Raw genomic sequence first — 15,047 nt, forward strand, 5'->3', positions numbered from 1 at the left:
TTCTTTGTTCCTGGCATTCAAGGAAAGCTTGTCAGGACACTAGCTGGTAACCAGCTTAAGGAACAGAAGCCACAGTCTAAATTCCAGTGATAACACTTGAAAGGATAAAAATATCCAGGTTTTAATAAAAGATTACCAAACATATAAAGGAACAGAAAGTCATGGCCCAGGCAGAGGAGAAGATGAAAGCATGAGAAACCATCAGTGAGGAGGAGCAGACCTGGGACAGTCCAGACAAAAACTTTTAAAAAATGGTCCTAAATATACTCAACGAGCTAAAGGAAAACAGGGGAAAGGAACTAAAGGAAACCAGGAAAACAAAAGATGAACAGAAAGAGATAATAGAGAGGTGGAAATGATGAAAAGGAACTAAACAGAGCTGAAGTCCACAGTAAGAGAAATGAAGAATTCCCTATAAGGTTCAACAGTGGATTGGAGCTGGCAGGAGAAAGAAATCAGTGAGCTTCACAATAAGAGCATCATCATTCAGTCTGCGAAGCAGAAAGAATGCAGAAAAGCGAACAGAGCCTGAGGCCTGTGGGACCTCATCAAGTGAAATAATACATGTGTGTGGGAGATCCAGAGAGCAGGAGAAAGACAGAGAGAATATTCAGAGAAATGATGGCTGAAAACTTCCACAGCTGAAAATATCCTTCCATGACGCTCAGTGAACTCCAAACAGGTTAAACCTAACATACTGTGCCACGTTTTAATCAAATTGTCAAATGCCAAAGACAAAGAGAGAATTCTAAAGCTGCAAAAAAGAAGCAACATGCTACACACCGGGGAGCCTCAATGAGATTAAGCGCTGATTTCTCATCAGAAACCAGGGAGGCAAGAAGGCAGTGGGATGGCATATTTAAAGTGCTACTAGCAAAAAACTGCCAACTAAAAATTCTATACTCAGGGAAACTCTTTCAAAAAATGAGGGAGAGATTAAGACATTCCCAGATACAAAAACCAAGGAAGTTTGTCACCACTAGATCAGCCCCGTGAGAGATACTAAAGAGAGTTCTGCAGGTTCAGTGGAAAAGACAATAGATAATAGATTGAAGCCGAATGAAAAAATAAAACACCTCTGGTAAGGGAAATGACATGGGTAAATATTAATAGAAATGCTAGTACTATTGTATTTTTGGTTGGTGATTCCACTTTTTACTTCCTATACAATCTAAAAGGCAAACGCATAAAAGGTAATGCTAGAACAGCAGTTTTGGACTTAATGTATAAACTTGTCATTTGTGACAAGGATATATAAAGGTAGGGTGGCAGAGGGGTATAGGAACATAGTTTGTTTCTACTATTCACATTAAGGTGGTATAAAAGGAAACACAATTGTTAGAGACTTAAGATGCTATATGTAAGTCCCCAAAATATGTCAGAAATATGCAAATTCACAGAGACAGAAAGCAGAGTATAAGTTACCGGAGTAGGGGTGCAGAGACAATGGGAAGTTAATGTAAAATGAGTATAGAGTTTCTCTTTGGGGTGGACAGTTCTAGTAATGGATGGCGATGGGGGTTCTGCAACATTTGTGAATGCGATTAATCCCACTGAGTGATAAACTTGGGAAGTGTTGGATGGGAAGATTATGTTGCATGTGTTTCCACAATTAAATAAGAAAGGAAGAAAACTAAAGAGATAATGACAAACAAATGCAGCACATGATTCTGGATGGGATCTAAGAATGCAGGAGAGAAGGATCAAAAGGACATTATTGGGACATAAGAAAACATTAGCATATAGAATGTAAGCTTTATATCAATGATAAATTTCTTGAACTTGATAATTACACTTAAGGGGATTACATAAATGAATATCCTTGATCATAGGAAATGTAGTGGGAAGAGAATTACACAAGGATCATAACGTGTGCAAACTGTTTTCCAATTATCACAAAACAGATACATGGAATGATATGGCAAAGACGGCAAAATGTTAAAATTGGTGGGTCTGGCATCTGAGGGGCTGGGGGTAGGTTGGGGTTTGCATTATTTTTGCAACTGTTGTATAAGTTTAAAATTATTTCACACTTTTAAAAAGCTGTTTTTAAAAAGTGAGAGAACCTGGAAAACCCTTGTGGTTTCACCGTGCGCTACAGGGAGGCTGGACTGGGGTGCTGAAGTGGGGAGAACACGGGGGGGGGGGGGGGGGGGGGGAAGTAGTTGACATAGCCCTGCCCACCCCCCAACTAAAGGGACTGCTGGGCCCAAGGCCAGGACTCATCATCCCTCCAGGAAGGCTCTCTGCGTTTCTCCAGGGGCCCTTCCGGCTGCGTTCTGGACAAAAGTCTTGGCTCTGGCTCTCTGTCAAGCTGCCTGGGGGTTTAGGACTTTTCTGCCTCCGTAGATAAGCCCGTTCCAGGGAAATCTCACTGCCCACGAGGCAGCTTGTCTTACTGGCTTCTGATGGAGGAGAAAAGCATTAATAACAAGAAGTTTAGGAGGCAAACTGCCCCTCGGGCTGAGTTCACACTGGGCAAACCCTGCTGCCTCCAGGTTTGGACCGTGATATCAAACAACCCAGTGTTACAGGGCTGTTGGGATTTAATGAGAGAATGTAAAAGGCTCTTAATATGCCAGGCACACAGTATATTCCCAATAATTATTTGCTTTAAAAAAGTTATCTCAAAGACTACAGACGTGGGAAAAGGGATGGCCAGAGGAAACTTTTTCTTCATTCGACAACTGCTGCCTGTGATCCGTCTACACTCTGGCTGGGGATTCTGACTGTGGAGCTGGGGGAGGGGGGCACGGCAGGGGGTGGAGGAGTGGCTGGGGCGAGAGTGGCCCCCAGGCCCGCTGCTGATACGAGGTGGACGTGGGATTTGGGGCCAGCCTGGCCTAACCCGCCAGCATGTCCCTTCCACTCTGACGCAAAAGGGAGAAAGGCTTTTGTAAATCCTTGAATCGGAAATGCCTTCCAAAGCCAAGACACCCCTGAATGACGGACTTCCCAAAGTGAATGAGTCCTCCATCCGCTCACTGGCTCACGGTGTCTTAATGGGGAATGAGAGGTAGGCTGCAGGAGACGGGCCGGAGAGAGCCGGAGGAGAGGTGAGCAAGGCGGGCGTCCCAGGAGGCGACCCCGGGGTCCTGCGCAGGAGCCAAACCTGCATTGCCAAGGTGAAGGCACAGGCTTCATCGGAGACCCGGCCAACGGACACTAAACGCAGTGGGGCTCCGTTAAGCAAGGACGCTTGAACCGCCCAAGCTGCAAAGAGCAGCTGCCTGCGTCGCCGGCGAGCCCTGCCTCTGCCAGGGGCTGCTGTGCCCTCTAGAGCGGAGAGCTGCCCTGCAGAGCCGGTCAGGCTGGTGCTGCCTCGCTGGGTAGGGGCTCCCAGCCCCCCCGCCCATGGACACTGGCTGCCCACGCCTCCTGCTGCCTCCGTCCCTGGCAAATGGAAGCCGCTTTCCCCAGGAGACCACACACGCATCCCCTCTGGCAGGTGACAAGCAGTGACCACCGGGCCCAGGGGCCCATAGAGGCCAGCCCCTTTGCCTCTGGGGCGCAAGCCCGGCTTCAGGTCGGGAGGAAGCTACCTGGCTAGCTGAGACTGCCTCCCCTTCCGCACCTCCCCACTCACCCTCTCCTGAGAGCTCTCCCTCGATAAACCACCTGCACAAGATTCCCTGCCTCCAGCTCGGCTCTGAGGGACCCTTAACCGAGACACCTGTCGTCGTGCACATGTGGCCCCACAGACCTGGTTCACACTCTTGCTACATCTCCTCTGTAAGCTACCTGATCTCTCCAAGCTCTGCTTACCTATCTGAAAAGCAGGGACAGTAATACACATTTAGTGCCCTGTAGGGTTTTGGAAGTAGATGTGGTGAGCTGCAGGAGACTGTCGACACAGGGTTGTTCCTTGATGGGACTGCCAAATAGTACCTGCCCTCGTGCCCCCCCCACCCCCCACGCCAGGGAGGTGCCCGCCGGGAGCAGCATCGAAAGCCGGGGTGGCAATGACTAAAGGGCAGAGTGAGGCCACACTCAAGGACAGATTTTTGCAGCTCTTACCTATGGGGACAGAGGAGATCTGGGAATAAAGATCCAACATCCGGTTGCCATCCACATCGACCAGGTAGTTGCCTCGGCTCTCTTCATAATTGCAGAAAAAATGCACAGCCTCTGCATTCTTTAGGGAAAGAAGAGAGATGGACTCAGGCTTGCTGCAGTCCCCAAGATTCTCAGTCTTCCAGGATTAAGCTTGAACTAGTAAAGCAAACCATGCCCTGCCCATTCTATGGACATATGGGGGTGCTGGTAACGTTATCCTTAGTGCCGAAGGTAAGTGAACGAGTGGTTTGCTTAATAATAGTTCATTATGCTGGGAATTTGTATCTCAGGAATTTTTCTTTATCAATTATATATTACAATTAAAAAGTTTTAGATACAAATATCAAGTAGTTTCTAAAGTAAGATGTAAATTGTAAGCCCTGAAGTAATTATTAAGAAAATAACTAAGAAAAAAGAAATTCATCAGAAGAATTAAAAGGTTACCCTAGAAAATGTCCACTTAATGCAAAAGACAACAGTAAAAGAATGGAAGAACAAAAAAGACATGAGACAGAGAGAGAACAAAAAGTTAGTGGCAGACATAAACACAACAAAATCAGTAACAACATTAAATGTGAATGGGTTAAATAATCCAACCAAAAGGCAGAGAGATTGTCAGACTGGATCGAAAAACAACATTCAACTATATGTTGTCTGTAGCAGTTTGATATTATTGATGAATTCCCAAAAGAAATATTGGATTATGGTTGTAAACTGATCTTTTCCTATGAGCATATTAGAGTATATTGGATTCATAGGTTTACTTGATTAAGTAATTATGTAAACGTCTTGTGCCAATAGGGTGTTGAATCCCCACCCTTTGGCAGTGGGGACTCACAGATAAAAGGCATGGCAAAGGACAGAGTTAAGGGCTTTTGATATTGGAGTTTTGATGTTGGAGTTGGATGCTGAAGCCTTAAGCTCAAGCCCCAGGAGGAGAGGAACCCTAAGCCTGGAAAGAAGCAAGCCCTGGAAAGAGAGGAACCCAGGAAGCCTGAACGCTCGCAGACATCAGAAGCCATCTTGCTCCAACATGTGAAAATAGACTTTGGTGAGGGAAGTAACTTATGCTTTATGGCCCGGTATCAGTAAGCTCCTACTCCAAATACATACCCTTTATAAAAACCAACCAATTTCTGGTATTTTGCATCAGCACCCCTTTGGCTGACTAATACACTGTCTACCACAGAAACATTTAAATTCAAAGAGACAAGTGGAAAGTAAAAGGAAGGAAAAAGATTCAGCAACTATATGAAAGCTGGAATGGCTAACAACAAAAAAAATGTTACTAGAGATAGAGACATTTTATAATGATAAAGGGGTCAATCCGCCAAGAAGATATGACTATTGTAAACAATGAAGTTCAAAAATACATGAAGGAGGGAAATGGACTTTGGTCCAGTGGTTAGGGCGTCCGTCTACCATATGGGAGGTCCGCGGTTCAAGCCCCGGGCCTCCTTGACCCATGTGGAGCTGGCCCATGCGCAGTGCTGATGCGCGCAAGGAGTGCCGTGTCACAAAGGGCTGTCCCCCGCGTAGGGGAGCCCCACACGCAAGGAGTGCACCCATTAAGGAGAGCCGCCCAGCGCGAAGGAGGGAGCAGCCTGCTGAGGAATGGCGCCGCCCACACTTCCCGTGCCGCTGACGACAACAGAAGTGGAGAAAGAAACAAGACGCAGCAAAAACACACAGAACACAGACAACCGGGGGAGGGGAGGGGAATTAAATAAATTAAAAAAAATAAATCTTAAAAAAAAAAAACAAAAACAAAAACAAAAAAACAAAAATACATGAAGGAAAGGTGACAAATTAAAGGGAAAAACAGAAAATTCAACAATAGTATTTGGAGACTTCAATATTTCTGTTTTCAGTAATGGACGGACCAACAAGACAGAAGATCAATAGCGAATGAGAAGACTGGATCAACACTCGAAACCAGCTAGACCTATTACGTATCTGTCAACACCTCCAGAATAAGCATGTCTACGTTCTTCTTAAAAACCTATGGGACATTTTCCACGACAGACCATAGGCCATAAAAAAGCTTTTTAAAGGGACTGAAATCATACAAAATATGTTCCAACCATAATGGAATGAAGTTAGAAACCAATAACAGAAAGAAATTTGGGAAATTCACAAAGACATGGAAATTAACACTCATAAATCACCAACGGATAAAAGAAGAAATCAGGAGGGAAACTGGAAAAAGGGATTAGGAAAAAGTCAACTACAATTTTTTAAGAAAAGAGCCAGCCCAGTTTAAGCAGTAGTGTCCCCCAGCCACCCTCTAACACAGAAGTTCTGGAATGAAGGCTGCCTCAACCCCACTTACCTGAATTATGTTCAGCTGTTTCATTAACTCCTGCAGGAGAGAACAAAGACATTATATAGCACCGGAAACACTCTTGCCAAAACAGCTTAAAAATCTTCCATGTCTTTCCAAACCTAGCGATGATCTGGCCCCAACCTTGCAGCTTCACCCAGAGTCTCTCCCTCCAGGGGCTCAGCCACCCAACGACTCTCCGGAATGCCGCGCCTGCCTGCGCTCCACCTACCATGCCCCTTGCCTAGACGAGCATACGCTCCTTTGGCAACGTCCTCCTCCTTTTGCTTCAAGATCAAATCCAAGGGAAGCGGACTTGGCCCAGTGGTTAGGGCGTCCGTCTACCACTTGGGAGGTCTGCGGTTCAAACCCTGGGCCTCCTTGACCCGTGTGGAGCTGGCCCATGTGCAGTGCTGATGCGTGCAGGGAGTGCCATGCCACGCAGGGGTGTCCCCCGTGTAGGGGAGTACCACGCGCAAGGAGTGCGCCTCTTAAGGAGAGCTGCCCAGCGCAAAAGAAAGTACAGCTTGCCCAGGAATGGCACCGCACACATGGAGAGCTGACGTAACAAGATGACGCAACAAAAAGAAACAGATTCCTGGTACCACTGATAACAATGGAAGTGGACAAAGAAGAACACGCAGCAAACAGACACAGAGAACAGACAACTGGGGCGGGGGGGGGGAGGGGAAATAAATAAATAAATAAATCTTAAAAAAAAAAAGATCAAATCCAAGGCATTTGACTTTTCTTTTTTTAATGCTATGGTAGATAGTATTGTTTTGAATTCCTTTTTTTGGATCACCTCTGGTGAGGTGCAGGAACGGCTCCACTTCTTCATCCACCCGGAGTCTATGCCCTATGCCACGTAAAATGACCTTGTTCGCCCGCTCTCAGTGACACCCTCTACCACCCTCCACCCCGGGCTCAGCCGTGTCACCCGCTTGGCCGACAGAACGCGGTGGAAGTGGTGGTGGGCCAGTGGAGCCCGGGCGTCCGCCGACCCAGCGTGCTCTCCTCCTGCTGCTCTGCACCTCGGCCATCGCCTGGCGAACAAGTCCAGCCCAGCGCGCTGGGGGACGAGGTACGTGGAGCAGAGCCAGTCAGCCCAGGTACCCCAGCCCGCCACGCCGCTGCCCGGGACAGAGCGCCCACCCAGCCCCCAGTGGACTCTGGATACCCGAGCAATAAACGCCAACGCATCTCAGGACTGGGTGAAAACAATGGAGACGGGTGAGCCAGGTGGCCCGTGTTAGGAGGCGTGGTAGAGAAGGTAGAAAAGGCTGCAACCTCCTGGAAAGCCCCGAAAGCTGAACACTAACCTGCCTCCTCTGGCCAGCTGGGGAGAGCAGATACACAGCTCACATTTGGCCACTCTTCCCTTCTGCATCCATGAGGCGCTGCTGGTACATCACCAAATCCTTCTGCAGAGCCCACTTGCACCCTCAGAATCTTTCTGAACACAGTGCACTCTCTCTCTTTTTAGGTGGACCCGGGGATTGAATCCAGGACTTTGCATGTGGGAGGCAGGTGCTCAATCACCGAGCCATGTCTGCTCCCCAACATAGTGCTCTTTTTTTAAAAAAATATTTATTTCTCCCCCCCCCCATTGTCTGCTCTCTGTGTCCATTCGCTGTGTGTTCTTCTGTGTCTGCTCGCATTCTTGTCAGTGGCACCGGGAATCTGTGTCTCTTTTTTTGTTGTGTCATCTTGCTGCATCAGCTCTCCGTGTGTGTGGCGCCATTCCTGGGCAGGCTGCACTTTCTTTCGCCCTGGGCAGCTCTCCATGCAGGGCACACTCCTTGCACGTGGGGCTCCCCTACGCTGGGGACACCCCTGTGTGGCACAGCACCTCTTGTGCGCATCAGCACTGCGCGTGGGCCAGCTCCACACAGGTCAGGAGGCCCAGGGTTTGAACCTTGGACCTCCCATGTGGTCGACGGACACTCTATCAGTTGAGCCAAATCCACTACCCAACGCAGTGCTCTTGACATCACCATTAATTAATCGGAGTGGTTCCGAGTAAATGGTAGTTAACATGTGTTTGGCATTCCCAACCATTCCCATAATAGGGACAGGGAGAGAGAAACAGAGAAGAGACAGATTCTGACTCCGTAGCCAGAGCCTTCCTAGATTTCACAAGCAGGAGGAAACGCCTTCCATTTGTGGACCCCTCTTTGAGGTCTGACATGCAAAGATACACTGCTCATTGCGCAAGTGACCTCCGTTCCCTCAAACACCCTGTGCCCATTTCATAGATGAGGAAATCCGAGGCTCCCAGAGATGACGTGGCTCACCCCAGGCATCCGCATGCAGCACTAGGGACCCCCGGCCTTCTTTTTTTTTCTGGAACCTCGTACGTGGAAAGCCGGCGCACAACCACTTGAGCTACATCTGCTCCCCCCAGGCCTATTTTTTTAAGACTTTTATTATCTTTTTTTAAAAATGATACATAGATCACACAAAATGTTACATTAAAAAATAGAAGACGTTCCCATACCTAACTGCTAGCAGCGAAGCCCCTGAAAGGGCAGGTCTCCGAGCTCGGCTGTGTGCTTGCCTCCCAGAACCCCTTCTCTCTTTTCCAGAACAGGCCACTCAGGTGTGCTCCACTCACCTGAGATCTGGGCCCTGGAACTTCCGTCTTCATCAGGGGCCCGTCATAATCAAATTCAACGTCAACTTTGGCTGCAGCTTGGCTGATGTGTCTGGAGCCTGCCGTAAGCAAAGAGGATAAGACCCCTTGGTCACAGCGGATAGAAGAGGATTCCCGTGCCAGGTGCCCCACACCCCCCCGCCCCCAGAGGCAGTGCCCGGGCCTCTGCCCACCCCACCCCAAACGGACCCCCCACAACACTTCCTCTGCCTTGCAAATAAGCAATTTCATTTTTTTGAAAATTCATTCTATGAAAACAATGGGGCCAGCGTGCACAGAGGTTGTCAAAAATATTCCTTATAATGAGGAACAATATTATTGCGGGTGGGAATACAAAATGGTACAGGTCCTTGGTAAGGGAGTCTGGTCATTTCTTACAGAGCTAAACATAGTTTTAGCACACAATTCAGCAATCACGCTCTTAGGTATTTACCCAAATGAGTTGAAAACCTATGACCATGCAAAACCTGAACAAGAATATTTATAGCACTTTATTCATAATGGTTAAAAATTGACAGCAGCCAAGATGTACTTCAATGGTCGAATGGAAAAACAAACTGGTAATTCGTACAGCAGGGTATTATTTGGTGACAAAAAGGAACGAGCTGCTAAGCTGGGGAAAAACATGCAGGAATTTTAAGTGCACATTGCTCAGAGCAAGAAGTCAGTCTGAAAAGGCTCCAGATGGTTTGATTCCAAAGATGATGACATTCTGGTAAAGGCAAAATTACCGAGAGAGTTCAAGACCAGCAGTTCCAGGGGGAGGGATGAAAAGGTGACATAGGGCATTTTTAGGGCAGTGAAACTTCTGTATGGTACTGTACTGGTGGATACAGAACATTATGCATTTGCCAAAACCCACAGAACTGTACAACTTTTGCAAAGAGGGAAGCCTAAATGTGAATTATGGACTCGGTGGTAACAAGTAATACTGTAACAATATTGGCTCGTCAGTCTTAACAAATGTATCACACTTTTAGATGTAGAAACATGGCTGAGGCGTATGTGAAAAATCAGATTAAATTTCTAAATTCAGGGGACCTTGACTGAGAGACAATTTGAGTTAAAAAAAAAACAACTTAGTTGTAAGTCATTTGTTTGAAGCTTGTTTCACTTTTTTTTTTTTTAGTTAGGCCAGTAAAAAGAATTCATTAGGGAATGGGGGAAAGAACAGAGCTGCTGAGAAATGGGAAAGATGGAAATACACATCACAATTTGGGGCAGCCTCCTCCAGGCAGAGAGCATTGTTTCACATTTTTGCTAGGGATAACCTTGTAAAGGGTGTTTGCTTTCCCAGGCTACCCCCACAGGGCTTTTTAGCTCATCATGTTCCTGCAATGCAAAGGGAAGATTTATTAACTCATGGATGAAAGAACTCTATGGTGAATCCAAGATAAGTGTGTGATGGTTTACAATTGCTAATCACTAGAAAGTCTTCTATGTCATTGCCTAACTTCCTGGCACCATATCTGGTAGTTTGGGAAACATCAGTTCTTCTTATTTGAGTTACTATAACTGTGTCAAACCAAGGAATCAGTAGACACTTCATATCATTTCATTTTTATATGACCCAGAGAGGTAGTTATTTTCACCATTGCATCTCACATAGTTTTCAGATCTATACAAAACCAAGAGTTTGAAACCATGTTGCTATTCATTCTTACTTTTCCAAAATTGCTTTGGAAATCAAACGAGGCTTCTGAATTATGTATTGCAGTATAGCCCTTAGAACATGAAGTCCAATTAAAATAAAATATACTTTAAGGCATGAAGAAACCAGCTTTTATTTTCTTCTGTTTGATCTTGAAATGAAAAGGGAATTCCTAAAAGTGTTTATTTCCATTAAAAGGGAGTTTAAGGTCATGCAACATTAATGAATTTTTATTCTAAAGTGTTTTATCTTTTCCTTGAACAGAACTCAGGGCTACTGCCAAGAACAGTTCCAACTAGACCTGCACAAAACAGGGATGCATTTTTTTAATAAAAAGAGCCCTTAACCAGTTGTAGCAGTTTGATATTATTGATGAATTCCAAAAAGAAATATTGGATTATGTCTGTAAACTGGTCTGTACCTGGGCGTGATCAGGTGATGATTAGGGCTTTGATTGGGCCACCTCAGTAGGAGGTTGAGTCCTTGCTCACCAAGAGAAAACAACATGGCAGAAGAGTTAGTGGGAGTTTTGAGCTGGAGCCTGGGCAGTAAGCACACAGAGGAGAAGATCAGCTGAACCCAGAGAGAATCAAGCCACAGGGAGAGACAGAGCCGGTCACCTGATAATCTACAGCTGGCCTTGTGGAGAGAGCAGGGCAGCTGAGCCTGGAGAGAAACAAGCCCTGGGAGGAGAGGAGCCCAGGAGGCCTGAACCCTTGGCAGATGTCGCAGCCGTCTTGCTCAACATGTGGCAACAGACTTTGGTGAGGGAAGTAACTCATGCTTAATGGCCTGGTAACTGTAAGCTTCTACCCCAAATAAAGACCCTTTATAAAAGCCAACAGACTTCGGGTATATTGCATCAGCAACCCTCGGGCTGACTAGTACACCAGTGCTGAACTTGCTTTGTTTCCAGAAATGGGGAAAGGGAAAACTTCGAAGCTATTCCCAAATGAGGATACACAGTCCACCCTTCCTTTCTCCAGAAAACGTTTTGACCGTAGCCTCTGCATGGCAGCTATCAGGTTTCTTGAGGGATTTGGAAGTGGAAGTACTGGGAAAAGAGGCACTTAGCAGTGGGAGCTGCAGTTAGGAAGATGCCGAAAATCTGAGCAAACTGAGCTAGGAGGTGGCCTGTTGGGAACAGGGATCAAAGAGACGCTGATGACCAGGTCTGCCCCTCCATGTGCCAAGTCTCTGTGTGTGATGGATGGAAGAGGGCAAAGGACTGCTGGGGGGAGATCCTGAAAAGCAGAGCCTGGTAAGTTCTGTTGGACACTGATATCAGAAAAGGGAAGATGAAGAAACTATTAGAACATATATTCAGCCCTTACTTAGTGTTAGGCAGGCCCTACCTATGCTAACTCCCATCTGTTGCTTTAAGACCCAGCCCTCTCGTGAGACAGGTATTATTGTTCCCATCTTACGGACACGAGGATCAGAGAGGTTAGGCAACTTTCCCAGTATCACACAGCTGGTGAGGGTGAGTTGCAAAACCAGGATTTGAACCTAGGTCTGTTTGATGCCAATATTTCTGCTTTTCCTATTATACCTGGGTTTTGACTTGTGGAGGAAAATAACCAATAGAATGAATATTCACTTAGTGGGCATATGATGCCATAAACCACAGTGGAGAAGAACGAGATGTGAAGGGCCAAGCAAGTTTTTCCTGGGTTCTCTTACATCAATGCAATTCATGAGAAGATGTCCATTTATGGGCACATAACAGGCATTATGCTGAGCAGTTTACACGACCGCCTCGTTTAAGTTTCACAGGCCCCTAATGAGGTAAACGGAATTCTTATTTTCATATTACACAAGAAGACACAGAGGCTCGGAGAGGTTAAGTAATTTGCCCGAGGTCACACAGCAGTGGCTAAAGTGGAAATGATCTGCCCTTTCCCCTAGACCTTGTAACTATTACTGATACAATCTCTGACCTAAACTAGTGCCAGGACTTTGAAAAGGAACATTTGCAGCAAAAAAGTCCTGCCTCCCCCAAAAGCAAGTGACTATCAGAAACACTAGAAAGCAAAAAGTCTGAACTAATATCCAAGGACCCAGCACATTCATTCATGAATAAAATAGCACACCCAGAAGGCAGGAGTCTGTCCTTGACACACAGAACCTGACACGGTGGGCAAAGGGTCCACCCAGCCCAGCCCTCTAGGTCCCATGATGATGGTCACTGCCCTCTGTGGCTGTGCAAATCCACAGAGTTAATTTTTAACTCCAAGCTATATAAACAGCCCTCAAACATTTTAATGTCCTCCGGATCTTCTTCCTGAGTAATAAACGAATGTCATTTCCCCAAAGGGCAACCGTTCCACTCATGACCTTGGCCAAAGTCAAGATCAGGTTCAACTGGAGTTGTTTGTTTTGCTTTTGGAAAACCTTAGCCTCCCTCGCTCTCTCCACCCCACTTTTTGCCCACCAGCAGGGCATCAGCATGCACATATCCCTGTGTCTCTGCCAACACTGTGTTTTGGTTTTAAAACCCAACTACATACAGTATACCATATCTGCAAAGGGCTAGGCCAAGAGAGAAGGGCCGCTCGCTGGTTTTCTAAATCTGGCCAACAGTGCCAAGAATGATTAAACTCAGGCCAGGAAGACACAGAGCCAAGTAACACCATGATCTGGCCATGTCATCTTTTCTATTGTGTTCCATTCTGGCACCCTGGGAGTTAGGGTGCCCACCCCTAACTGTCAGTGTGAATGAGGTGCTTTCCCACCAGCTGTCTTTGCCTTCCTGGTAGGAAACTGAGGCTTGGAGAAGTTCTTGCCGGGGATGAGGCTCGCTCGGCAGCGTGGAGAAGCCAGCAGCCCTCATCTGATGGGTCTTAGTCCAGTGCTTTTCCATGTTGCCAGTGGGGGAAGGCTCAGATGTCCTTGAGAATGACCTTCAAAAGGGGTGCTATGGGCGCCCCCTACCCAGGCTGGAGCCCCGCAGAGCCACGAGTCTTTTGCCTGATGCACCGTCAGCGCCCGGTTGGCCAGGGGCAAGCTCACTGATGTCAGCTGTGGAATAGAGTCTTCTACTCAGAGCCCCCATCTCCGCCTCATTCTGGTTTGGGCTTTTTTTTTTTTTTTAAGATTTATTTATTTTTCTCCCCTCCCCATCCCCCGATTGTCTGCTGTCTGTGTCCATTTGCTGTGTGCTCTTCTGTGTCCACTTGTATTCTCATCAGCAGCACCCAGAATCTGTGTTTCTTTTTGTTGTGTCATCTTGCTGCGTCAGCTCTCCGTGTGTGTGGGGCCACTCCTGGGCAGGCTGCACTTTCTTTTGCACTGGGCGGCTCTCCTTACAGGGCGCACTCCTTGCGCGTGGGGCTCCCCTACACGGAGGACACCCCTGCGTGGCAGGGCACTCCTTGCGCTCATCAGCACTGCGCGTGGGCCAGCTCCACACGGGTCAAGGAGGCCCGGGGTTTGAACCACGGACCTCCCATGTGGTAGACGGATGCCCTATCGGTTGAGCCACATCTGTTTCCCATTGGGTTTATTTTTAACAGAAGGCTGGGTAAACATTAATATGCTTCTCTTACAAATAAATAATAATGCACACAAGACCTCCAAGTAGCTCCTCAAGACTGTCGAGATCAAAGAAGCAAGGGGAGCCTGACCCTGTCACTGTTCGCGGAGACTGTGGAGACATGTGGAGTTCGCGGAGACTGTGGAGACAACTAGGCCCGGAGGTCCCAGGGGATCCCGGGACAGAGTCAGGGCGTGCTAAGGCCCCGAGCCTCCATCGCGACGTTATTTGGAAAGGGGACTGCTGCGGGTGGGAGAGGATGGGGAGGAGGTGGAGACTGGGGCGAGGCTGCCACAAGCCATGCAGCACCGGGAGCGTGGCCCCCCAGCGGCCAGCACAGAGAGACGGTGAAGCACTGCTGATTTAAGCCACTGTTGGTGGCAATTTGTTAAGGCAGCCACGGGAAACTAAGACAGCCAGAAAAAGGACATTAACGGAAAAACTGGTGAAACCCACGTAAAGCCGGGAGCTGAGTTAAAGTACTGCACCACTGCCGGTTTTTCAGTTGTGACAACTAGTTGATGACAGGTTAACAGTGGGGGAAGCCGGGCGGGGGGTCACCAGGAACTGTCTGTACTCTGTTGGCAACTTCTGAGTAAATCTAAGGGGATTTCACACTCCAAAGTTTCCTGAAAAATGAAACATACCGATCCTTCTGGGAGAGGCATGTGCCCTCCTGCTGTCCTCTCCTGTAAATGTCACATTTAACATGCAAACTAGGGAAGTGGATGTGGCTCAACTGATAGAGCATCTGCCTACCATATGGGAGGTCCAGGGTGCAAACCCTGGGTCTCCTTGACCCATGTGGAGCTGGCCCATGCGCAGT

At 47.3% G+C, this 15,047-nt stretch overlaps 1 protein-coding gene across 6 annotated transcripts in view; it reads right to left on the reverse strand.

The window, feature by feature from the left end:
• The window catches only part of ABAT (4-aminobutyrate aminotransferase), a 103,174-nt gene that overhangs the window by 29,575 nt on the left and 58,552 nt on the right, over positions 1-15,047 (reverse strand). For all 6 annotated transcript variants that reach the window (XM_058286491.2, XM_058286494.2, XM_058286492.2 and 3 more), the window contains 3 exons: positions 8,997-9,094; positions 6,389-6,418; positions 4,018-4,135 (listed from right to left, as the gene is read on the reverse strand). In XM_058286491.2, coding sequence (XP_058142474.1) covers positions 4,018-4,135; positions 6,389-6,418; positions 8,997-9,094 — 246 coding nt within the window. The remainder of the gene's footprint in view (positions 1-4,017; positions 4,136-6,388; positions 6,419-8,996; positions 9,095-15,047) is intronic.

Source organism: Dasypus novemcinctus, chromosome 23 (assembly GCF_030445035.2).
Source record: "Dasypus novemcinctus isolate mDasNov1 chromosome 23, mDasNov1.1.hap2, whole genome shotgun sequence".
NCBI lineage: Eukaryota > Metazoa > Chordata > Mammalia > Cingulata > Dasypodidae > Dasypus > Dasypus novemcinctus.